Below are 25308 nucleotides of genomic sequence, written 5' to 3' on the forward strand. Positions count from 1 at the left end.
TGTGAAAGCTTCCCTTCTATGCACAATTCTGCATGTATGTATAATATATGTAACTTTATACATGTATAAAATAGACAACTTTTTTAAAAAATAAGCTAATTAAAGCTGTTTTGACTTCTTATATCCATTCAGTATTTTCTGGACTTCTGCAGTAGCTCAATATTGTCATTTTTTTTAGCTTTTCATTTCCTCCTTTTAAACAAGATTTTGAAAATAACATCAGAACTTAGGCGATCTCTTTCTTGCAGATGTCTGGGTCTTTGTGTAGTTTTCATAGCTTTGGACAGTATTGGCTTTCTGCATTTTTTAAAGATTTTCTTGATGATAAATACAGCATTACCAAATTGTGGATAATATTAATCAAGAAAATATTTTCCAAACATGATCATTGAGTTACTGATGACACTGCATGGAAACGTGAATTGAGGAAAAACGGAAGCAGAAAATACTATGCAAAAATGAGATTGCGAAGAGATTTTGACAGGCATGAGAACCCATCCACTCGTGTGTTTATAAATATGTTGAATATTTTTATGGGAAGAATGGGACTGATCTGTGACAAATACAGGTTGAAGCAGTAGGTATGTGGAGCTTGATGATGTCCTAAGCCAGCAATGATCAGTGTCACTGAGCAGCGACTGCATCAGTTCATAACTGCAGGCTTTGCAGGTATTCTGTGATGTTTGCCAAAAGGAGACAAATCTGTTAGACTTAATCCATTTACTTGATTTCCTTGTCTCTGTGGGAAACAATTGTTCCTATCCTTAGAGCTACATCTCAAAATGCTTTTGTAAACGCTATTAACCAAAGCAGAAAAGCATCTGCAATGGAATGGAACAAGAAATGCTCTTATAGGTTTATGAAGTAGTCATAGTTAAGTGTCTCTTAATTGAACTGTGTTAGCTGTAGACTCCAGTTTACTTGTCAGTCTGAAGGGTTTTCTTAAGTGTGTTTAGCAAAAGAATGGTGAAATTGATTTTTAAATGGCAAGAGGATCTTGGTGTGTGTGTTTTTTCAAGAAGGCAGCTTTCCTGTAGTCTGCCCTGGATTCTAGTCCCTTATGCTGATTTTGCATTAGAGATAGCAAGGGTTGAGACTTTTCTGTCATCAAACTGAAGATATTGAAAGTATAAGGACGTTTTTGTGAGTTATTTTAAAATGTGTTTTGAAAGTTGTCACAGTGTTACTATTGGTTCCATTTCTTGCATAGATTACTTACTGTACAAATTTGAATAGGAAACTAATGTGTTTTTTAGTTAAAACTTTGAAGACAATCAGTGGAATGCTTCTTAAGTTTTATTACATGCCTAAGGAAAATAAATCAAATAACTTTGAAATCTGAAAAGTAAAATTCACCAAATGCATTATTTGAATGTACTCAAAATCTTGATTTCTGCAAGACGTGACAGGCAAGTGCGGTTGTTTGGACCCTTTTGGGCACCCTTTGACTTGGACCATAATGATAGTTATTCAGCTTATTCTGTACCCAGAGTATTTTCAAAATGCCTTTGTCTTCGCAGCATGTGGAAAGTTGTGACTTTGCACCTCTGTGTGGTAGTGGTTTCCAGAGTTAGGTTTCCAAATTTATGCCGTGTTCAGAAGCACAATTCTGCACGTGACCATTTGTAATCTAATTTTTTAGTTTGTCTTAAGCTGTGGTGATTTACTTGGATATCAACTTCTCCTGTATTTTACTTGAGGGATAGGAGTTGTTCTGCAGAAAATCAGTGGAAGCAGAAGAGAGTGGTAGGGCTAACAACACAGATGTGTGTCCATGCTGCACTGTGGCCTTAAACAGCTGCAGACTTAAGCCAGCTAGCTCAAATAGAAAGTCCTAACTCAAAACCAAGATTTACCTATGTTGAATGATGGAGGTAGCCATGTGAAAGGCCTTTGGAGAACACTTGTGGTTGCTTAATATCCCAAGTGAGGGGTATCACATGGAAAAGAAATCCTTGCTATGGAGGAACTTTTTGTTTTTCTTGTTTGCTGAACTTGTGGTGGAGCTTTTTCACATCTTTAAAACATTGTCATGTTAAAGGAGTTCTAGTTTACAAGCAAGATTTCAGTCTGTATTGATTTGTGGACCTCATAGTGTTTTTCCTCTGAAGACACTCCTGAAAGATTGCCACAGAAAGTCACGAGGATGCTGCGCTCAGCACTGAGTATCAGTAAGATGCCCTTGTATCGTAAAAATCAGTACCCTGCCTAATTCGCAAAACAGGAACTAGCTGAGCATCGTTTGTGTTTCCAGGCTCTTCTCCATTATCTTTCTTGCATTAATAGTAAAAGGCAAAGTAATCTTAGTCCCTTTCTTTGTGGTGGCCTTTAGAAGAATTAGATACTGAGTTTGTGGCTGTAGGTCCTTAGAGAAGGCAGTAGAGGACCCTGACCACTAGCAGCTGTAGGAAAGCCAATATTCAGGCATGCTGGCATATATGACTGCTCAGCACTTCTGACAGTCAGTGTGTGTGTACATATATGCTTTGAGTTGTAACTTCAGAATCCATTTTAATAATTCATAAATAATGCCAACAATAAGCAATTATTAACCTTAATTAGGAATTACATCTGCCTGCGTCGTTCTTAAAGTTCTTCCCTTATGGCGTGGTAGGAGCTTGGGCTTGATCTACCCTTTCCTGAACTCAGGCAAATTGTCAACTTTTGCAGTATAAATGAAGCTGCTAATGTCTAAGCATTGCCTATGTAGTGTTAAAAGCTACTTAGCACCAATCACTCTTGAAAACATAAGACTTTCTTCTGGTCAAACAGTATTTATGGAATATTTCCATATTTATTAGTTATGCAGTTAGTTATGATTACAGTTGTTGATTATCCAGTCTAGTAATTGTGCCGTGGACATAGGAGAACAGTGAAAGATTTTGTGGTTTGGCTGCAGGGGATGGCCCAGGAATGGAGAGATTGGAGAGATTGGAGGTATCTGTTGAAGCTTTGTAACAGAAGTGTGTTTCTGGGTGTTGCTTGGTTTCTTTCACTATGTTGCACTGCTTTACCGGGGAAATTTTGCATGGAGGTGTCTAACCTGGTCCATGTCCCTACATTAAATGCTTCTTTTCCTAATGACAAAGTGTTAGCTGGAAGAATGAAGATGTCAGGTGCCTGAACAACAATTTCAGACTGAGCTATTTTTCTATATATTTAAGAGCTCTTTACATTTCATAACATCTCATTACTGCTAGGGAGGAAAAATATATTTTTCCAACCTACCTTTACTTTAGTTCTAATTTGAGATTTTACAGAACGTGTGTATTAAATGGAGAGGTTACACTGGTCAAAATATACAACTGTGATTTGGGAGTCCTAGAACCTTTCTCATTCTTGTTCTTTCAGGATGGGTATACTACACTTGTCCATTATAATTAAACTTAGCATGATTCACTGGATACTACGATGTGAAGTATAATTCAATTGTATGCTCTGAAATTTTCTTCTTTTGCATGGAAGATGCCAAAGAAACCAAAAGTACAGTTTTCTCAAAAGTACAGTGCAAGTGGTACAGTACTTAAATAGGTTGTGAATCCTGGAGCTGGGGTGATGGTGGACAAGGTCTCTCTAATGTCTCTACTTCTGGAGGCCGTTCTAAAATTTTTCTCCAAACACATGATCAGGTTTGGGAAATATTCTGTCAGCTCTGTGTGTGTGCAAAACGTAAGAGTTCTTAATTTATGTTTGGGTAATTAGTTTCAATTTCAGTCAGATAAAACTTCAGTGAAAGCCTTACGGAGTATATTAAAAATATACATAATAGAAATTATTTTTCTGTTTTGGTACTTATTTCTTAAATAACACTTTGATTTAATAAAATGCTTAGCATGCTACTAATACTAAATAACTAAGAGTGAGCCTTGACAAGTAGTGCTTGCAGTTCCCTTGTACCTGATGTCGTGGTCAGTATTGTGGCAGCTGAAGTGAAATCCCATGCTTTCCGTAGTTTTGACTTATATGATAAAATTGTGCAATGATTCAGGTCAAGTATTTTGTGCGTGTGTGTGTGTTGAGGCTGCTGCAGATTGAAAAGAGAGGAAATTGCACTGTTCATAACTTGTTCCTCACTGTGGGGTCATTTTTAGTGAACTTGAACATGGCTTCTTCATTTTCTTTTCTTCTGATTAAGACAGACATTTTTGTACCTGAGCAAGTCAAATTAATAGGCAGAATTGCCCACAAGACAAGAGGGAAGTAATTTTAAAACATAAAGGGCCCTCCTGCAGCAGGTTTTTATCAAGTGGGAATTCTGACCCAGCAAATACAAAATATGAAGTAAATAGATGTGGCTTTGGCCATTGAGAGAGGATGATCCCTTTCACGAGCGCGATCTCATTGCGTAGGGTATTCCATATGTTCTGGGAAGTGAGGGGGAAGGGAAGAAGCAGCTCTGAGCTGCATAGATATTCTTAATTAACAGCTGTAAATTCACACTGGCTTGAAGACACTCCTGTTTTGTGAGTATGTGACATTCAGTGGAACTTTCTGCACTTTGTATTTCAGTGATAGACGTTTGCTGCAACCTGCTCAGGTATGTGACATTCTCAAAGGAGTCATACTGGTCATCTGCTACTTCATGATGCACTATGTTGACTACTCTATGATGTATCATCTGATAAGGGGACAGTCTGTCATAAAGCTCTACATCATCTATAATATGCTTGAGGTAAGGATGTTGGCATCAGTGTCAAGCATGCTTTTTTCAGGATATCTAAAATGTAATGGTGCTAGAGTATTTGTATTTAAAATTTGACCCATCTCTCTTTCTCACAAATGCACATACATTCCCGTTATATGAAATATAAGTGTGCTATAGCAGACAAGTTAATGAAAAAAATAAATTTTGTAGATCCAATTTCATATTGCATGTTTTCTGTAGTTCATTCATCAATTCAATTGAAGAGAACTGGGAAGGGAAGAAAAAATAACTTAAACTGAAGTGTAAGATATAGCACATGACTTCAAAAACTGATCGATATAAACTGTTGACTTGAAATGGTGAAAAGATGTTGAAAGAAAACAGAAGTATGATGGTAGAAGACATGGAATTTGTGCTTTTTAAATCCTTCACTATGGAATTATGCTTTTCCTTAAAAACAAGAAAAGACAAATTCCTGCTTGACTTCCCTCAATCCTGATGAGCAAGTAGATGTCTGAGTACACAGGCAATAAGTGAGCTGACTGTAGAGAAACAAGAGAAAGGAACATCTGGCTTGGGAGTTAAGAGAAAGGAATCCTGGCAATATAAAAAAAAAACTACTTTTAGCTTGTTATTAATAGATTAGATTTTAATTCCACTCTTACGATCAGTGATTCATAAATAAATAATGTTTCTGGTAGGCTTTTTATAGCTATAGTCTTATCTCTGGCCTGCAAACAAAAGACATGTTAATGGTATAACCCCTTTAAGGGACTCATTCTTGACTGTGTACAGAGAATCGCTGACTAATGCATTAATTGATCTTTGAGCATCTGTTGTACCTTGGCTTGAAGACTGCTAAAACTGAGCTGCACCTTGTGCATAAACTGAAAATCTGGTCTAACTATGCTTTTTTGTTCCTCATGAGAAATGAGAATGTTGAATAAAGAACTGGTTTCATACTCTTAAGTGAAGCAAATGTAATAAAGCCACCTCAATTTTTAATCATATATTTTTTCCTCTGTGTTTTTCAGCAAAAATATTAAATAGTAAAAATATATATAATTTATGTGTATTTAAAAATATTGGCACTGAGTTATTGTATGAGTTGTAGTTCTGCTAGGAATCCTTGCACACCCTCATGCACACTCTTCCTTTAATCTATTAGATTATCACTTGGTAAATAAATTTAAGTGCTCAAAATGGTCATTCCTGTTTATTTCAAGAAGATTTTGAATCCCTTCTGTTAATGCTTAGGAAATATGACCCTGTTAATGCCATATAGCATGTGTGTTAATGCACACAGCACTATATGCTGCGTGATTTGAAGACAGCCTGCAGCCTTTGCAGAGAATTGGAGGACGTGCTTCTGAATGAGGTTGAATTTGATAGTTACATTTAGCAAAACCAGAGATGATTCTTAACTGAAATACTGCCCAAGTTTCCTTTCGTAACTCAGGAATGGGAGAGAACTCTGAGCAGTGGGAGACTTCCTTATTCTAGTTATTAGGTTTACATTAGACTTCAAAGTTGAAAGCTGGAAACGGTTCTTAATTTTGTTGCTCTGTTATGAAATCCTGCATACCAAACCAGGGGGCCGAGCTTTTTGTTTGTTTGCGGGTGTTTGGGATTTTTTGCTTGCTTCTTTTTTGTTTTGTTTTCTGAGACCCTCTTGAGAGGATGGGTTATAGCTACAGTATTAGCATTAAATAGCATGGTGTCTGCTTGCAACAGTTTGAACACTGTCTTGCTGAGAGCTATAAATGTTTGCTGCTAGTGCAAAAAACAAACTTTTTTACCTTTTCTTAAAATAATAAACACTACACTTTCACGAATTGTCAAAATAGGATTTTTTCAATTATTATTATTTAGTTAAATTGCTGACTGAGATGTTTACAATGTCCTAATGTTTTCGGCTGTTGATAGGTCCAGAGAGTATTGTCCTGGACAGATTTAAAGGAATGCAAAATATTCCAATGATGTGCCGAGTGCTCCAGATAGCCCTATTAAAGGGAGCATTCAGCACAATTGGCTTAAATGGCACTTCTCTTTTTTTAGATTCAGACCCACCGGCTCCTGCTCCTTGTGAAGCCCCAGCGTGCGTTATGCTGGTGACAGCACTCGCCTTGGAATTCTGCTGGAGCCTGGAGCCGGCATGTAGGGGTTAGGTAAGTCACATTTGGAAAAGCAAACGGCAATATTGTGTAATGGGTTTTCATATTTTCTATCCCACTGGATGAGAAACGGGCTTATTTAAACAAAGCCATCATTTTTACCCGTTAAAACCCTCACAATATTGTGGACAAAAACTTAGCAAACTTTCTAACTCTGTGGGTGTTACTGCACCAGCTGGGGTTGCTTGGTGGCAAATCACAATGAGCAGGAACCAAAGAACATGGACTGCCTTAACGTGCAAAATGTGAAAGCCGAAAACTGTGCCATTGTAAATATCACCTGATGTAACTTTTTTGACCTTCAGATTTATAGTAATTCATCAGCTCATGGCTTAGTTCATTTTAATGCTCAGAGTATTTTAGAATAGCAGGTTGTAATGGAGATTGAGGCATTCGGTAAAATAAGTTTTATTCAGTCTTTTCATATCTTAGGGAATCTTGGAGACTTTTGACTTGAAAAAGTTTAAGATTTGTCTCTTCAGTATCATTACATTTTAAACTTCTAATTAGCCAAGTCAGGGAATTAAATCTGCATTTACTTACGTTGTCAAATTGTGTTGTCTTCTATATAATATGGTATGGTTCAATTTTTGCAGATACATAGTGTACTCAGTTCTATACTGCTGCTTGTTGTTTTAACATGTCTAAAAGAGCCTTTTTTTTCTCATAGAAAAGGCAGGAAGAGGAAATATCACTTATTTGTGTTTATTAAGTAGAAATGAACAGTTTGTCATACTTTTTAGTCTAATTAGTTTTGTAAGCAGATACAGATGGCTCATTTTTGTGCTTTGTAATACAGAGTTAACTTTTTGTGTGTGTATTTTTTTCCCCTCTTTTCTACAGTTTATATTTAAAATTACCAAACTTGAACATGTAGGAAGAGAGAGGAAAAAAAAAGAAAACAGGAGAGAGGTGTTTCATAGAGCCTTTCCTCTTAACGAGCTTCAGTTTTCCTTGAGTGCTAGTAGTGAGGTGTTAAGAACTGGTGGAATTCCATCTGACCTTTCCTGCTGTGTTACTGAATTACCAACTTGGCTTCCTGTCCCTGTGTGTCCTGGCTTTAGCGTTACCACTGTCTAGGTTTTTTTCCTACTTGCTGAATATATTCACTTTGGGTGTCTGTAGTTTTCCCAAAACTACTACTAGTTTTTCCTTTTGGCAACAAGAAATGAAAAGGATGTGAAATTTTACCAACTTCTAGGTGGGGTTGTAACATAGTGGAATATTTTAAATGTCTTTCAAAAGATGTTTTTAGGAAGTAAAAACAAAAATCTCCTTATTTAGGTGGCTGATCGTCTTTTTTCTTCGTTTGGACAAGATATTTTGGATGCCCTGTATTGGACTGCTACGGAACCTAAGGAGAGAAAAAGAGCTCATATAGGCGTGATTCCTCACTTCTTCATGGCAGTGCTTTATGTCTGTATCCTTTTTCCTTCCAACAAATGGCAAAACATTCTAGGTTAAAAAAATGCAGTAATTATTTTGAATTATTTTCTTTAAATATAGTTGACAACTCTGTTACATTTCTGAATTAATGTTTAATTGATGCTTACTATCAGAATAAATTGCCACTGCTATGTTTTGTGGCAAAATTTAAATGCTTTTAAAAAATAATTTTCTTTTTAATCTTTGAACCTTTAAAAGAAAACCTTTTTACTGTAGTAATAGATAACTTTACTAGTACCTAAACTGTAGTAAATAGAAGAGAGTATCTGGATGTTTTTAGAAACTTAATTCTGTTTTACCCTAAATATTTTTTTGAGTCACAGGAGGTGAAAACAGCGGGTTTGTTATTTAGTAGAATATTATAACCATTTAACTTGTTAACTAACCATTAAGTAACTATTTTCTTGAAAGGGTTGTAATTTTAATGAGTGCATGTTTTTTTCTTGTTAGCTTCTTTTTTATCTAAAGTGATTATAGTAGAATGCAGGATTGCCTAATTCTCAGTGCGACAGCAGAGCTGTTCTTTGCAGGGTGAGGAGTGGGAAGTATTTGGAGACCTTTTAATAGTTTGGGTACTTCCATTCTCTCGTCAAAAAGGGAACTAATTAGCCTCTTATTTAGTGTAAATATAGGTCAGTCTGTGTTTTCATCCTGAATTGCCAAAGCAATGGTGGTTGCAGGACTAGACTGGAGCATCTGCAAATGAGAATGAGTTATGGGGACTCATTAGTTAGAATGAGTTACTGGCCTAGCAGTCTGTATGGCTGTTTGTAGCAAGCGGTAAACTACCGGATTGATCCTGAAGCACTTGGAGTCAGGTATTTTTAAAGAGCCCCTGCCAGAATTGAGTGGTCAGGTGAGCTAAAATTTTACCCATGGAGATGGTGTAGAATCCTTAGGGAAAAGCAAGTGAGAAATTAATCAGATATTGCCATGACTTGTTCCATTAAACGTGCTGTCTTGGGCTCTTGCCACGTTAGTAACTGGTGCTAATAAAATGGATTGGTAGAGAGAAGTTGATGCTCAGGCCTTAGTGTCTGCCCCGTATATACTTATTTAGGAAGCAGAAGTTTCTTCAGGCACATCCTAACCTGATGTCAGTCCCATAAACTGTTAATGGTTGGAGAACATTTTGATTCAGTTTTCTCTGCGAGGAATAACAGGACTTTTTTTTATGCTTAGAACCACTTCATGATGGTAGTCGCAGACAACTGTGAAATTAACAGGTCGTCTAACTCATGTAAGTTGGTGGGTAAGAGTAGGTATGAAGACCAAATACAGGCTCCTGAGAGACGGCCAGCTAGAACATGTTTACTACAGTGTTAACTACAGTGAAGTGCATAAAGGGACAAACAGGTTAATTTACAGGGAAGTAACCTAAGGTGAATTGATAAAGGCCCATAAAGAAAAACGCAGTCTGATAGATGCTGTGATAAATCTAGAATTCCTGAACTTTCCCGTGTTTTCTGTGAAAACCGTATGTTATTCCTTTATCTCCAGAAATCCTTCATTATGTATTGCTATTTTTCCTTTCTGATGCTGATGCTGCTCTTTTAGAACAGGAAAACAACACGGTTATTACATGTTATAAAGCACCCTGAGAGAGCTGGAAGAAACACAGCATTCATGGATGGATGTTGCAGCAGAAATGCTCTCGTGTTGAGCTAGTTTTGTATCTTCTACGGGATGAGGTCTTGGACTACATTGAAGTAATGCAAACTTCTGCTCAAAGATTTAGGTACTGCCTTGCTGCAAATCTAGGTTGATAGGGAGAGAGGGAAACTTTCTTCTTACTAAGAACTTTAAAAACAAAACAGGAAATAAGGAATTTGATGCAGTTTACTATTATGCAGAAAAGTCATTTCCAAATGTTTCCTTAACCTAATTTTCTACAGTCCTTCATGCCATTCTTATAATGGTTCAAGCAACAACTCTTAACGTGGCCTTCAACTCCCATAATAAGTCATTGCTTACCATCATGATGTCAAATAATGTAAGTATGGCATGAGTTTAACAGCTCAATACTTTCCTACTACAGAAATAGATGGAAGAGTTGAAATATCCCTATGCCATGCTTCCATCTCACTCAGTGCTCTGGGATATATTGGCATAGTGTATAAAGAAACTGCATGTTACAGTCACTCTAATTTTTTTTTTTTTAGTATTCTTCATCTTAGTGTATCATATTGCATATTTTCATAGTCTTTGCCTGATAACCTGATACTGATATTTGTTTGTTACCAATAAGAACTAACTAACTGTTCTTAAAAATTGCAGTTTGTTGAGATAAAAGGAAGTGTTTTCAAGAAGTTTGAGAAGAACAATCTTTTTCAAATGTCAAATAGCGGTATGTATAGCTCTGCTAATCGGAGGAAACTGAAATAAGAAATCATTTTTCTTTGCTTTTATAATAATTTTACTTCATGTGAATAAGCGTTCTGAGTTGAATTCCAGGGCTCCTCTGTTACTACTTGGTTCAGTAGCAAGAAAAAAGAATTCCAATTCTAGGAACGCTGATAAAACACCTTGTTTTTAAGACATTCAAACAACTTTTCAGCCTTGTGCTCAATTTATTTATTAAATAGTAGTTTAAAATATAAATTACATCATATAGAGATTCAGAGTATAGGCATTCTGAAGAGTTTCATCTTCATCCTACCAGTAAAGTTGACTAGTAGGGCACTGTTTATAGTAGCCCCATATACAGAAAACATACTGTTTGGCAATTTTAAGGATGCTTCTTGAAATCAAATTTAAATTTAAAAAATTAAAAAAAAAAAGTGTAACCCAGTAAAATGAAATAGCTGGCTAGTGACAAAAGTATAAGAAAAGAATGCGTGTTTCCTGAGATGGTTTTAAACTGACATGTTAGTAAGATAATAGCAGTTGTTTCTTATCGGTGAGAGTACACACTTGGCTCTCCTATTGCAAAGATGAGTCCTCTTTGGTTGATTGAAATCTTAAAATAAATGAGGGAAATGCTAGTAGAAGTGGTTCATAATTTCCTCCATAAAAAGACACTTAGTGATAGCATGGTAGAAGATATGTTTTATCAAGAATTTATTGCTAAGCTCTATTATTGAAGATCCATAATGGTGATATTGGGTCTCTGTTTGTCACTCAGTGGAAGAAGCGATGCTGTTCATAATGCCAGGGGCATAAGGAAATAGATACAAGGGTGCACAGAACAAGCTATTTCATTCCTTACAAACTGATAGCTTTTTTTCCTAGAGCACTTAGAATGCTCACTGATAGTGTTTGTTTTGCTTTTCTTTTCTCTCTCCTAGTGGACATAATATTGAGGAATGTGGTTTTTATCTTTTGGAATAAAAGTGAAGTAATAGTGATTAGTTCATACTAAAGATATGAATCTGTTCATTTTTTATGGTAATTCTGTTGTCCTTTCAGTGTTTTGCACCGGTAACAGTTGTGCATCTTGTCTTGGCATACTATATGTCTTCTGATGCTATTTAAAATTCTTCTTTGTCTGCTAATTCAAATAGAATTTAAAAACTAAAAGAAATCCTCCAAAAATGAATCCATAAAAAAGTCCATAAAAAATAATTGAATAGATTGTAAGATGCAGCTTGGTACTTAGATAACTAATATATGCAAAATATATTTTTGGTGTTGGAAGTTGAAGCAAATCTTGTGACTGGATAGTTGTGTGAGACAGCAGCTCAAGAACCTGATTTCAACTCTCCCTGCAGCTCTGGCTTGTCAGCTGCAGCAGAACCACTTCAGCAGTGTTGCCTTCATCTGTGGGCAAACTTGCATGTCACCACAGGAGACTTAAAATCTAGCTTTTACTTTAGCCAAAAAAAAAAAAAAAAAAAAACCCACTAAATCTTGATTGTCTAGTCTTTATTTGAAATAAATACCTGCAAGCTGTTTCTGTAGCATTTCAGGATTAGTGAATAAGGAGACTGTAATTACAATGAGAAGCTCTTTAATTGTTCTTGAAAGCCCAGCATGTTGCCTGCCTTTATGCTTTTAAATCTACCTTATTTTAATTTCAAGCTGTGCTCCAAACTATTTTTTGAAAAGCATGGTGGTTATCTCTTATGATAAAGTACTTGGGTGACACATTGTGTTATTTCCCTCGTTTGACTGATTAGCTAGATTATTCCATGATTTTAAATCTTGTGTCTTAAAAGGTTAACTTTATTTACAGTGTTTCTGGAACTTCAGTTTGTTCCTGTTCTACATTTAGTAATTTCCTTCACTTATGCCTGTTATTTCATTTCCTTTTTATCTATGGATTGTTACTTACAGTCACTAATCTGTGATACTGTGACCTGTGCAAAGTACTTGAAATGAGACAGGTGTTTCGAAAACCTGATGAAATGATCTGTGGGAAACATCATTGATCTAAGATTTGTGAAGGGATACAGAATAAGCATACATACATATCTGCATGCACATAAACCTGTGCTGGAGTAACAGCTTTTTTGCTTTTCACTAGATATAAAAGAGAGGTTCACCAATTATGTGCTGCTGCTAATTGTATGTCTAAGAAATATGGAACAGTTCTCATGGAATCCAGGTAGGTAAACCTGTATAAAAATAAAATTCACAGTAACAAATTCCCAAGGCATAGGTAACTGAAGGCAACCACATTTCTTATTTATCGTGGCAATCTGAAAGATAGAGAATAAAGGTGACTCTGGAATGAGGAATCTTCTCAGATATTTCAGATTCTTACTTCTAAAACTTAGTTTTCTTGTAACAGATTTCTGACAATTCTTCCCACACCTCCCTTTCCTTGAAGTGCATTGAGGATCTAGAGTAATTTATTTTGTGAGGCTATTTGAGATGGAAATGTGCAAGATTCTGTAAAAAAATTACATGTTTGTAATTTAATCTTTGGGTTTTAATACTGTATCAAATAAATATTGAGTCAATATTAGGTTTTATTTTAATAAGGAGTATTAAAACTAAATAAAGAATATTTAAAGGGTTTGTTCCAAATCTGTGTGATGTATTCTGATTGAATGTTCCAGTTAACCTACATCTTACATTAAGCATCCAAAAGGCTAAAATTGATGGTGCTTTGTCTATTCGTCCTATGTACTGAGCACCTACTATCTCGTATGTATAAAGACTGTCTTTTTAATCCAAACAAAGTTATGCATTTTTAATGGCCATAGAATGTGGTCCTAGCTGTGGTGTAATTGCACAGTGATGCTCTAGAGCAACTAAGGGGGTAGAAAGAATTGCCCAGGAACTGCCGAGTGGTGCCATCAAGCTGCAGATGTTGCTTTGGACTCTGAGGGGCTTCATCTGCTGAACACAAGTCCTGCAACTGGCATTTTGAGTAGTGGTGTCAAATTAAATGGATCAACTTGTGTTTTTTTCAATCTTCAGATCACCTTTGGGTGTTATTCCCAGATGTTTGCATGGTGGTTGCTTCAGAAATTGCAGTGGACATTGTGAAACACGCCTTCATAACAAAATTCAACGACATCACAGCAGATGTAGGTATCCTTGGTTTTGAAGGCTGAATGCTATTTTCTTTTGCTAATTTTTTTTTAAAGTTAAGATTGAACCTGGGCAGAAAATGTAACTGTTTGTTAATATCTTTTATAGGATTGTTTTGTGCAGAAAAGTCAGTTGGTAATTTCCTGATACAGTAGACTTTTAAAGATGTCCTTAACGTGCAACAAACCCCTCTGCCTCTAAGCTGGCATCTCTAGATCCATAAACTACTTTAAATGAGCGTGTAACAATTCACATAATAGCCACAATTCCTGTAACTAGCAGATCATTTTGTGAAGCAATTGCTAATTCCATTTACAGCATTCTACTTTTTTGCAGACAGCTTGTACATTTTTTGCTAAACAAAAACACATTTTTTGCTAAACAAAAAATGTGATCGTGGGTTAAAATACAGGCTTGTTTTTCTTTATTGGGAGGTTGCTGAATTTTGCCTGTAGGTGAAAGGTGGAATCTGGAGACAGAAATATTTTCCTTTTCCCTTGTCCTTGCAGCAGTAACACAAAGTAGGTTAGCTGTTTGTTCCCTGTTCATAGAATTTCTTAGGATGTCCTCTGCTTAGCGTAGTAGATGAGGTCACTTACTGCGCAGTAACGTGACATGATACATTGGCCATTTGTCTTCAGTGTTCATGTGTGAATTCAAGTGAATTTGGCCAGTTTGTGAAGAGTTGAATTAGTGTGTTTTTCACTGTTAAAACCTCTCTTCAGTAAATGAGGTCAGAACTTGGAAGTGCTATCATTTGCAGCATCTCTAAAGGAACTGTATTGTCTGCTGTAGAAACAAGTTTAATAGATGTACTTAATAAGCTCCCTTATGCCAGAGGCGTTTATGCATGCCCTACTTTCATACAGAAAGTGCAGAAAAGAGAAATAATGAAGTCATGCTGGCCAAAAATATAGCATGCTCAGTGTGCTGAAACAGCTGGGGGTGGCAGTTGTTTGCAAGGTTTATTTAACAAACCCTCTATTTTATAGTTTGAAATATTAAAGTTTTATGGCTGCTAGACCTGATTTTTTTCCAGAAGTTCTGAGTACCTGTAGTGCAAGTTGCCCTGTCAGTTATTCCTAAAATAGATACTTTGCTGTCTTAACTAAAAAGACGAAGAGCTGCTTTCATCTCCCTATTGTAGGGGGTCCCTTGCTTAGTAACTTTTTTAATATGTTTAATTTGATTCCTAGTCTTTATGTAGCTTAAGACAAATGAATTGCATTACAAGGTGAACATTACTTCTCTCATTTTGTAGTGTTACTGATTCTGCTTAAATTGGTAAGAAATACTAACATAAAGTTTCATTCAGATCCTAAAACCTTGCAATGTTGTTTATGTTTGTGCATATTTGTATCTATATTGTAGAAATTACCCAAGTGATTTTATCACAGAAATACAGCTTCATCTGTGAGTGAAGGATGCAGTTACACCTCCTGAAAACTAGATCCTTCAGTAATTGCATAAACACTTAAAATACTCCTACTACAGAACTATGTCATTAATAAAACTCTGCTGCTTCTACATAGTGTGATAACAAAAATTAATCACACATCTGACATGTTGGATTTTTTCCAGGTCTACAGTGAGTACAGAGCCAGTCTTGCGTTTGACCTTGTTAGCAGTCGACAGAAAAATGTAAGCCTGAAAATCATGGCATCATTTATTAACCAACATAATTGTTATGCGGAAAGTACCTTTTTTTTTTTCCCCCTCCCTATTCTCATTTTTGTCTTGTTCAGGTGTTTTGTGATAGGCTTTACTTGAATTATTTTTAAGGGAAGACTTCCGAATACACTGATAGGATGAGTAATTTTTTTTTTTTTTTTTTTTGGAGATGGGTGGAACGTAAGTAGACTGAAGAAGACTTTCCTGAGAAAACTTTAAATGATGTTTTTCTCATTTTAGTTTTAACTACATTATATCAAAGCACAGTGTTAATTAGAGCTTATACTATTTCTTCGCACACAGCCTGTGCAGATATTTGTTATAAATGTTTTTTATCATGCCTGTGTTCTTGTGGTATGGGCATTTACAGAACACAGTGTTTGTTTGGGCTTTTCTTTGTTTTATTGTACTTGCCTTTAGAAGGCTAAAATGCACCTTTTCTGGATGAGTCTCGCTAACTTTTAATGAACTTTGTATTTATAACTGATATAGCTTTCCTGGGCACATGCAGTAACTATTTCTAGGAATGCAGCAGCTTATATCTTATTAAAAAAAAAAATTATACACCTTCAGCTACTATACAAATTAATTAATTTGTGAGTTAAAATCAGATAATTCTGAAAATGATAATCTTTTCTAATGGTAATAAGGAAAACGAGCATTTATAATGCTACCTATTTCCAGCATGGAGTCCTGCAGGAAAGCTGTTGTGCAGAGCAGCTGCATTTTGAATGCAAGTGTAAACATACTTTAAAATAATTTTAAAGACAGTTATCTTGAGGCTAATTATAGATACTTACAGAATGATTTTTAAAATCCCTACTGTGGTAGATAATTGTATTTTTATCCCTGTTGTGAGTTTTTCTGTTTAGTGTCTGAAGATCAAAGAATTAATACAAAAACATTTTTAAATAAGCTAGTTATAATGTATAGATGAAGTAATGTGTTCAGAAACAGTGTCCTAATTGCTCTTGATTTAGAGATTTGTATTATACTCTAATTGCTCTTGATTTAGAGCACTGTAGCTAATCTTGCTAGCCATAATAGCATTATTTGCTTGTGTGAAAGTCCGGTTATCTGCATTTACATTTTAAAGTTGAATAGACACACTTCATGCTGTAGTGTTTATTAGCAGAGATAGATATTTATCTAGAGGCTGTGCCAAGCCAAAATAAGCTCCCTCCTTTGTATAAGTAGCTCACAGTTCTTCCTCTTTCTTTTTTTCCCATTTTTAGGCATATACAGATTATAGTGATTCAGTTTCCAGAAGAATGGGTTTTATTCCTCTTCCACTGGCTGTTTTAGTAAGTCATATCGTCTTTCCCTTTGAGAGAGCTAGCTCCCTTTGTTGTAAGAATGAAATAATTACCTTTTTAAATAGCTGAAGGAATGCTACAAGGTTGAGCATGACTTCAGTCTAATCTACCTCACATACTAATTGTGACTTTATGAATGTATTACTGTTTATCAGCCTGACATTAAAGGCTGCATGTAGATTACTATTACCAAATTCATAAGCACTTGGATTGCTGCAGAGGAATTGCACTACATCTGTGCTTATTGAACATTTATTCCTTTTGGCAAGTACCCTGTTCATTCACTCAGAATAGTCAAAGCTGCTGGCTGCAAGCAGCTTGGTAGGAGTGCACTGGTTCTTTAGTTTCTTTATTTAAAGTCCTTGCAGTTGTCCCTGCAATGTTACATTCAATGGCTCGGTTTCCCTTGGTAAGGAGAAGCTCAGCTTCTGAGCCATGGTAGCACAAAGGATTTTGAAATGCTTGTCTGAATCCCTTCATTGCTGGAATGGGGTCCACGTGCTGTCTGTGGCGAGTTAGCTACTGCAGAATGGTTTCTGTAAATCCTCACTGTGATTGTGCTCTGCACACACGTGTAGACAGGCAGGAGGTTGTCTAGGTACTGGGAATGTGCCATGGTATTGGGGATGTGTCCTTGTTTTGCTAGCAAATCCATTAATTCATAATATTCCTGGAGGACTAACAATGCAAGGTGTTGTGGCAGCTGGCAGGTGTGTGTGTGTGTGTGGTGGTTTTTATTTGTTTCCATGCAGTGGTTTCCCTCCACCTTTTATCAAGCACTATATAAAAAAAGTCTCAAGTACCTCTAATCAGAATTGTATTGAAATACCTTTCTGAAGTTATTCTTTAATGTTACCTTCAATAATCGATTTAGCATAAACTGAAATACTTTGCTAACCTGTAATCCTAACCAACACAAACTGTAATTACCTTGAGATGTTTTAAGGTGTTTTGCTGCTGCAGGTTACTTTGCACAGTTGGCACATAAATCCCAATGTTACAGTTAAATAATTTTAGTGTTTCTCACTACACTGTTTTTTTTGTTGTTGTTGTTTGAGGAGGGGGTTATGTTCCATAAAAGTCAAAATGCTGAAGTAAACATTATTAGAGCAGTTTTGACAAAGTCAAAAGTGGTCTGCTAAGTCAATTAGTGACAAATGCTAGTATAGTATTTATTCAAACCAAAATCTTCAATGACCAAGGGAAAGAGAGGTATGGGTAGTGTTTCTAATTTTGTCTTGTGACAGTATGAAAAGTCCCTTACAATATTCCATTAATAATTGCACGGAGTATGATTAACGGTTTGACTTTTGTCTTTAAAACAGCTCATCCGAGTTGTAACAAGCTCAATAAAAGTTCAAGGCGTCTTAGCTTACACTTGTGTTGTGCTGTTCTATTGTGGGTAAGTACTTAACAATTATTTGATTGCATATATGTGGCCTTATGTTGATACGGCTAGGTTGTACTTTATGTATACTTATATACTTTCACTATATATTTTTTATACTTTTTTTTAATTAAAAGCATTGTGGCCAAGAAAAGGCAACAATACCTGCCTTTTAAGATACTGGGCAAGAATGTGTGGTGCCATCCTTGCATGTATCTACCTGAATAGAGCTTTTTGTATGTGTGTTTGTAATAAAGAAGATTCAGCGAGCAGAAGCTGCTGCAGGCTCACAGGAAGGGACAGCCTGCTTTACTAAACCTTCTCAAAATGGGATTGCTCCATATTTTTTGTGACTAGATAAATCATGCCAACTCACTCCTCCCTTTGCTGTGACCATGAGTTGAAGGAAAGGCAGAAGTGGTCTGTTCAACTTGCTATCTGTTTAGATCAATATAGGATCATGTCCTAAACACCTGCTACACGGGCAAGACGGGGAAAGAACAAACTGCTTAAACTTCTTAAAAATGGAGGAGTGCTCCTCTCAGCTCTGTTACAAAATCTATCCTCATAACCTAATAAATTGTAGAGATCTGTGGCTTTCAGCTTGTATAAAATAGTGTCTTTATGGTTGCTTGGCTACCAAAATGATCTTTTTTCTTTTGAGCACTGGAAATGGTCTTTGTTTATTCTTCCATTTCTCTAACTGCCTTATTACTGGAAGTGAGTCTGTTGAATAAAATTCCCTTAGAAGTGCTGGATACTTCATTTTTCAGTTTGACATCTTCTGAGTGCATTAATGCACTTGCTGCTGATGCTTGGGTCACTTCATGATTAAGCAGTTACACCCACTCCATGGATTTTCATCTGCAAATGCTCATTTATCTTCAAGTCATCTTTTCAGTCTATTACAGTGATGACTAAAATACTTACAGGGAGTGTGGAATGGATTTAGACTTTGCATTTAGGCTTTGGGGTTTTCTTTTTGGCTATATAGGTTGATATGCAGAGAATATATATGTGTAGAGAACATTATTTATCCCACCGAGGACAGGTAGCTTTTTAAGTGTTCTTCAGTAGTGAACTTTCTGTATTGTCAAATTTGGAGTAGACATTGGTCTGCTACAGGCCTAGCATATCAAGTAACGTTAATTAAATGGGTTTTGTAAAACGTAAGTTTGATCTGTAAGTCTTCAAGCAAGTGCCAGATGGTAGATTCATCTTTGTGTTCTTCAAATGAGAAGATGCTTCAAAAGGGCTTGAGTGGTTTGCTGAATTTCTTGCTGCAAATTGTTGACCACAGTCTGCTGTCAGGTGGCTGTGCTGTGAGGGCTGTGAGAGCGTTGCCTCTTGGCATTCACTGAATTTATGAACAGGCCTTCCTGATACGAAGGACTTCATATAGACTGCAACTTTAAGTTAGGTGTTTGAGTTCTTGTGATTTAGGTCCACTAGTGATCCTTGGCTGGGCAATGCTCAAAACTGCAGTTTCAACAGGAGCACGTTTAGTAGCAGACTTGCTCCTTCACAGCCCGTGTCTGGCTCTGCATTAAAATAGTTGCTACACTAACTAGCTGCTGAACTGCCCTTTCAGGCATTTTGTGTTGAACGGCGATGAACAGTATAAAACTTGACCTTTTCATTTAATGTCTTGTGGGATAAAAGGCTCTTTTTTTACTAAATCTTTTTGTTTTGCAGGTTAATATCTCTAAAAGTCCTTAATAGTATCGTTTTGCTGGGAAAGTCATGTCAGTACGTAAAAGAGGCAAAAATGGAGGAGAAATTGTTCAATCCTGTCCCCACTGCCACTCCGGGGAAGCCAGTCAATAAACCACAAAGCAAATTTAAATCTACCCAAGGTAAACTTAACTGTTTGGTTTTGTTTCCCAATCTAGTGAAAGAAATTACTTCCAGATTCAACTTAATATCAAATAAAGTGTGTGACATTGTTTAGGCTGCTTGCTGAACCGTGGATGTTCAGTATAACAGCAGTGAGCACAAGCCTCTGTAACAGATCATAATAGATGTCTCAGCTTTTGCATATACTTTCTTCTCTATAAGGGTCCACTCCAATGCATGGAGGGGATGGAAATAGCACAGTAGCATGTATTGTTTGAAAATAGCACTACATAAAGAAGTAAACATTCAAGCAGCAGCACCTGGCAGATTGAGGAAGTGTTCCATGCTTTTTTCCTATGGAAATGAGTGTCAAACATGTTAAACAATAGGTATAATTTGAAATACTGATGAATGGAAGGAAAGAAAAGCTTTATGAAACCCCACTATGAATTTCAGATGATTTCTGAGAAGGCCTTTCTTGTTTGAAGTCTGTCATGCCATGTGGTCTTCTCGTGTGGCCCCTCCACGTTCGCTGTGGACGTGCTGCTGCACTACATGTTAATAATGTCACGGGGCAGTATATTATATTCCTGGGACACGTTAGAGAAGGAGAACAAACCTTCCTTGTTGCAGTCAGCTGAGTTAGTTGTGTTTCTTCCTGTGAAGAACTCGCTGTGAGAGCCCTGGAGAACATAACAGTGAGGCTTTTATTGTTGCTTGCCAAAGGTTTGAGCAGCTTGAATTTAAGGTGCTTATTAGTTGTTGTAGTGTCTTACCAGCAACAGAAGAGTTAAGAACCTGTTAGTGTTTCAGTTGTAAATACCTATATCTGAGCTATGTCAAATTATGTTAGGCTGAAACTTGTTGCATGCTTCCTGGAGAGCTTAAATTATATAATTGCTGTAATTTCATGAAAGAATGTAATACGTATTGCTTTAATTGTCATTTGCATTTGAGTAGAGGACTCTGATAATGATAATGTTTAATTAAACATGTTGATATTGCACTTATATATGGGACTTAATAAGCCATACTTTGACACTTGAAAAGCCTGCTGCTCACAGAAAATAAATCCTGCAAACTCTTTTTAGCTGAAGCAGCAGCCAGCTTACTAGGCCAGTCAGCAGAGATTTTTATTCCCTCAAATGGAAAAAAAAAATTAATTAGAAAGTAGCAATCAATAACATGCTAACTTACCAAGTTTCGGCTGTTCTGAACTTTCATCAGTGTTAAAAAAAAAATTGAGCTTTCATCAGTTTCCCTAGTAATATATACCTTTTAATAGGTCTTTATTTACTGGAAACCTCAATTATGTGGAAGAATGATGTCAGCTTCCCCAGCTTCTGCGTCTACATTTCTGCTGGGTTCTGCAGCACAGATTAATCCCTGTGCCCCACTTATCAGGTTTGTGCAGGGCAAACTCTGCACCAGTCTCTCTGCAGTGAACATAAGGGAATCAATCTGAAGTCCCCTTTTCAGGAGCTTACAACACGAGTTAATTTATTTTCTTGAATTTCTGTCTTTTCCACAGAAAAATTAAAATTTCAAAGGATAAGGTTTCATACTTCTGGAAGAAAGGAAATTTGAATTATTTGTAGCTGGCCAGCTATGTCTCAGGAAGTTGCTTGGATAGAAAATACTTCCCTGTAATGAGGCTTCACAGTTTGCATGATTTGTCTCCTTAATGCAAGCACAGTGCCTTTCACTCGTGTAGAAATGTTGAGAATAATTTATTTGCCTAAAAGTAGTAGCTGGTATATTGTGAAGTGATGTTGTTCTATATAGCACTGTGTATCTCTGAAAATAGCTGCTCCAGTTGCTGCTGTTCCTGTCAAGTAATTTCTTTCTTGTTGAACATACTGCAGACAAACCTATTAGTCAAGTTTTTTCTGGGCTTCCTTTAGAAACAATATTTCAGATTTTAAGAGAAACAAGCCAGTAATAAAATGCAATCGCCTCACTTTCTTGTGCATTTTAAGTATTTTAAAGCATTTTACTAAAACATGAAAACAACGTATGGATTTTACATAAATATCTTAATGGAGGCAGGAATCTTGCAATAAAAATAGTCATATTCTATGAACTGCTTTAGAATCCAGTGCTATGTGTAGCACATTTTGTAGCTATCTGTAGAGCACTTGAGTTTATTCTACGTATATAGAAGATTAGACACACTTAGTTCCTTCTAGAGAAACTCCTTTTATATGTTCCAGTTGAAAATGTCTTTCACATAAAGACTGTAGAAAGTCTTCCCACATAAACATCTCCCACCACCATCCACCCCAAAAAAAGGTACATAAGCCAGAAGGTAGAATGCCCCTTCTGCCTGATTGTTTTATTGGGTCCTTTCATATATCTTAGGCTCTTGCTCCTTCTCTGAACTTCCATATCATTCATTTTTATCCTTCTACCAGTTTAGAAAAGTAGAGTGGTTAATCTGGAAATCGGCCTTGTGGTTAAAAACTAAGTAGTGACTTGGAAGGTGCTAGAGTGACCTGGCTACTGCAAATGACCCTTCTCTTGCCCCTGCTGCTTTCTTGGCTTCCATCTTCAGAACAACTTCTGAAGAAGTTGATGAATCTGGATGTTCCATCAGTTTGTATTGGCTGATGGATCATTTTGCCTGTGTCATTTTATGGTCATCTTTGTGATTATCTGTCTACTTTCCCGACAGGAATTTCCACAGATGAGAACGGATCTACATCAGTTACCAATCAGCCTGTGCATCAGAAGGAGAACCTGCCATCTCTACTTGTAACGAGCAATTCAGATCAATTTCTAACAACTCCTGATGGAGAAGAAAAAGATATAAGCCAAGACAGTTCAGAATTAAAACACAGGTCTTCAAAGAAAGATTTGCTGGAGATAGACAGGTTTACTATCTGTGGAAACAGGATTGACTAATTTTTTTGTTTTTTCTTGTTTTTTTTTTTTTTTTTTTTTTAATCAACGTGCTAAGGATACTGAGCTGTTGGGACAGCACATGCTACCAGAATGGACAGTTGCCCCAAAAGGCACATAAATATTTATTTAAAAACTTAAATTATTAATGGCAGACAAATATTAGTTTCTTTCTACAAGTAACTTGGCTTCGTGCCAGGTCAGTAAGCAGTCTCTAACTTGCCTCGGAAAAGGTGCCGGATCGTGAGTCTTTAGCCTGGTGCCTGCAGAGCTGCAGTATCACTTTTCTGGAAAATAGACTGGGAAAAAACAGTCCCATTTTGCATTTTGAGACCACGCTTCCAGAACATACTACTTTTCATGAAGGTTCCTCCAATGTAAGGATATTCCTGGAAATGTATTGACAACTTTGCAGGAAGCTTGCCTTCCCAGTTATGTTCTTTAATTAAACATCTTCAAGCAGAGTTCCAAACTTGTAGTTATCAATGAGTACATAAAAAAGCACTCGTTCACTAAACAGTAAGTCAAGACAGTTATTCTTGTCATCAGAAAAATCTTTTCAAGATGTATCTGAACTACTGAGAATAAAATTGTCTTTAAATGAAAGATATACTGCATAGTATTTTATCTAAATACTGAACACCAAGGAAAAAGATCATAAATAGAAAATATAGTGAAGGTTCTGCTTAACTGTGCAAATATGAAGCATAATCATTTCTTGTGTTTAGTTATGTCCTGCCAAGTAAACTATTTCTAAAGTTATTTTTTAAAGCTGAAGACTTCGTGTTGCTGTGGAAAAAAAGATAATAAAAGGGCACTTCTGTATACTAAGGGAAGGCAGTATTAATTGCAGCAAGCAAAAGTAATGTTGCATTGGAAGTGTATGGCATTGATGCAACAGAAATGATTCATTACACTCTGGATTTAACTCTTTACGAATGACATCTCTGTATTAACTTGCCCGAGAATGTATACGATAGCTCAAATGGACAATCACATTGGAATCATCCATTTTAATAGGTGAGTTTTAGTGAAACTTAAGTACATCGACTAGACTTACAAAAGTGCATTTAAGCATTACGTTGCATTACAATCTCTCCTCACACAATAAATAACGGGAGAATTCATGAAAGATGTTCTGGAATCCTTAAGCCAAAACTGAAATAAACTTCAGCTCAAAACTCTAGGCTGGAGATTGGCATTAGAAGATACTCTTGAGGTAATGATAAATTCTGCATATACTATTAAAACACAGCGCCAGCATCTTCAGATGCCTTTCAGATATTGAAGTATATGCATCAGTTTCACTTTTAAAGGAAAACTTATTTTGCAGGTGCTTCAGTGCAGAATGAATGATGACAAAAGTTGCTTTTCATTAATTTTGTAATTTATCAGAGTGGGAAGGCAGAGGTTTTGTTTATGAATATAAAAATGTGAAAGTTCAGTGTAATCCCTGAAATTTGCAGGACTACTTTAATATAGCAAATGGGGATAAACGCACAGAATTACATGTATGTGAGCAGATTTAGTAATGGGATAGCTTTGCCATACAAGTTAACAGGGGCTGCTTTGGTGGGACTTTCTTGCTGCAATCTTTCAGCCTTTCCTCTCCTATAAGGAAATGTTGGAGCAGTGGCCAAAATCCATGGATGTACTTCTGGGATAAAAGTAGAGGAAGAGGACTTGCACTGGGGAAAAATCATGAAATTCGTTAATTTTTGATGTATTTTATACTAATTGGAGAAGTTCACACATTGAAATTCAAATTATCTCGATTTGCTGTATCTTATTTTTGAATTATTTAGCAATTGCTAAAGGAAGCTTGGAATTGCTTTCTTTTTTTTTCTGTTGAATGACAGTCTGTATCAATTTTATAAGTGCATCTGTGTGAAACTTAATAAATCAATTTTGTAATATTTGTTTAAAAAAAAGTAGAAGTGGAGTGTTGGCATTTCTTTGTTCGTAGCTGGCCAATTTACAATGTATGTTTTGTATAAAGTTTCCATATGGTAAGACATTTGCAAGTGGGACAAGAAGGTGCATTAGAACTGGCTTTACTTCTGCATTATGTTTGTTTCCTGTTTTTTATTGGCAATTGCCCCTTGTAGGAAGAAAAAAAAATGAAAATATGTTAATGCCAACTTACTAATGATATATTGGTTAAAGGCAAAAACTGATGCAAATGAAATTCTTTGGGATAACCTAAAGGCAAAAACTGATGCAAATGAAATTCTTTGGGATAGCCTAAAGGCAAAAACTGATGCAAATGAAATTCTTTGGGCTAGCCTAATCTGTGTGGTTGGCTACTGCAGTTGGAGCTGTTACTCACCCATTGGGCAAAGCCCAATTCAATTCTTGGGTGCCTGAGCCAAACGCTTTATCCAGGATGTAGCTACAGTAGTTAGGGTGCTTAGTTGTTGCGCTTTGTGTCCTAGCTCACGTGCTGCTTTT

General features: G+C 36.3%; 1 protein-coding gene across 1 annotated transcript in view; it reads left to right on the top strand.

The window, feature by feature from the left end:
- TAPT1 (transmembrane anterior posterior transformation 1) overlaps positions 1 to 24735 on the top strand; it is a 40731-nt gene extending 15996 nt beyond the window's left edge. The window contains exons 5-15 of the mRNA XM_026052389.1: positions 4510 to 4672; positions 8104 to 8239; positions 10161 to 10258; positions 10543 to 10612; positions 12731 to 12811; positions 13633 to 13742; positions 15328 to 15387; positions 16653 to 16721; positions 18059 to 18135; positions 19816 to 19976; positions 22631 to 24735. Of these exons, the coding sequence (XP_025908174.1) occupies positions 4510 to 4672; positions 8104 to 8239; positions 10161 to 10258; positions 10543 to 10612; positions 12731 to 12811; positions 13633 to 13742; positions 15328 to 15387; positions 16653 to 16721; positions 18059 to 18135; positions 19816 to 19976; positions 22631 to 22860 (1255 nt within the window). The 3' untranslated portion in view covers positions 22861 to 24735. The remainder of the gene's footprint in view (positions 1 to 4509; positions 4673 to 8103; positions 8240 to 10160; positions 10259 to 10542; positions 10613 to 12730; positions 12812 to 13632; positions 13743 to 15327; positions 15388 to 16652; positions 16722 to 18058; positions 18136 to 19815; positions 19977 to 22630) is intronic.
- Positions 24736 to 25308: the final 573 nt, after the last annotated feature.

The sequence above is a fragment of the Nothoprocta perdicaria genome, unplaced genomic scaffold (genome assembly GCF_003342845.1).
Source record: "Nothoprocta perdicaria isolate Ctin4 unplaced genomic scaffold, notPer1 scaffold_88, whole genome shotgun sequence".
Lineage (NCBI taxonomy): Eukaryota > Metazoa > Chordata > Aves > Tinamiformes > Tinamidae > Nothoprocta > Nothoprocta perdicaria.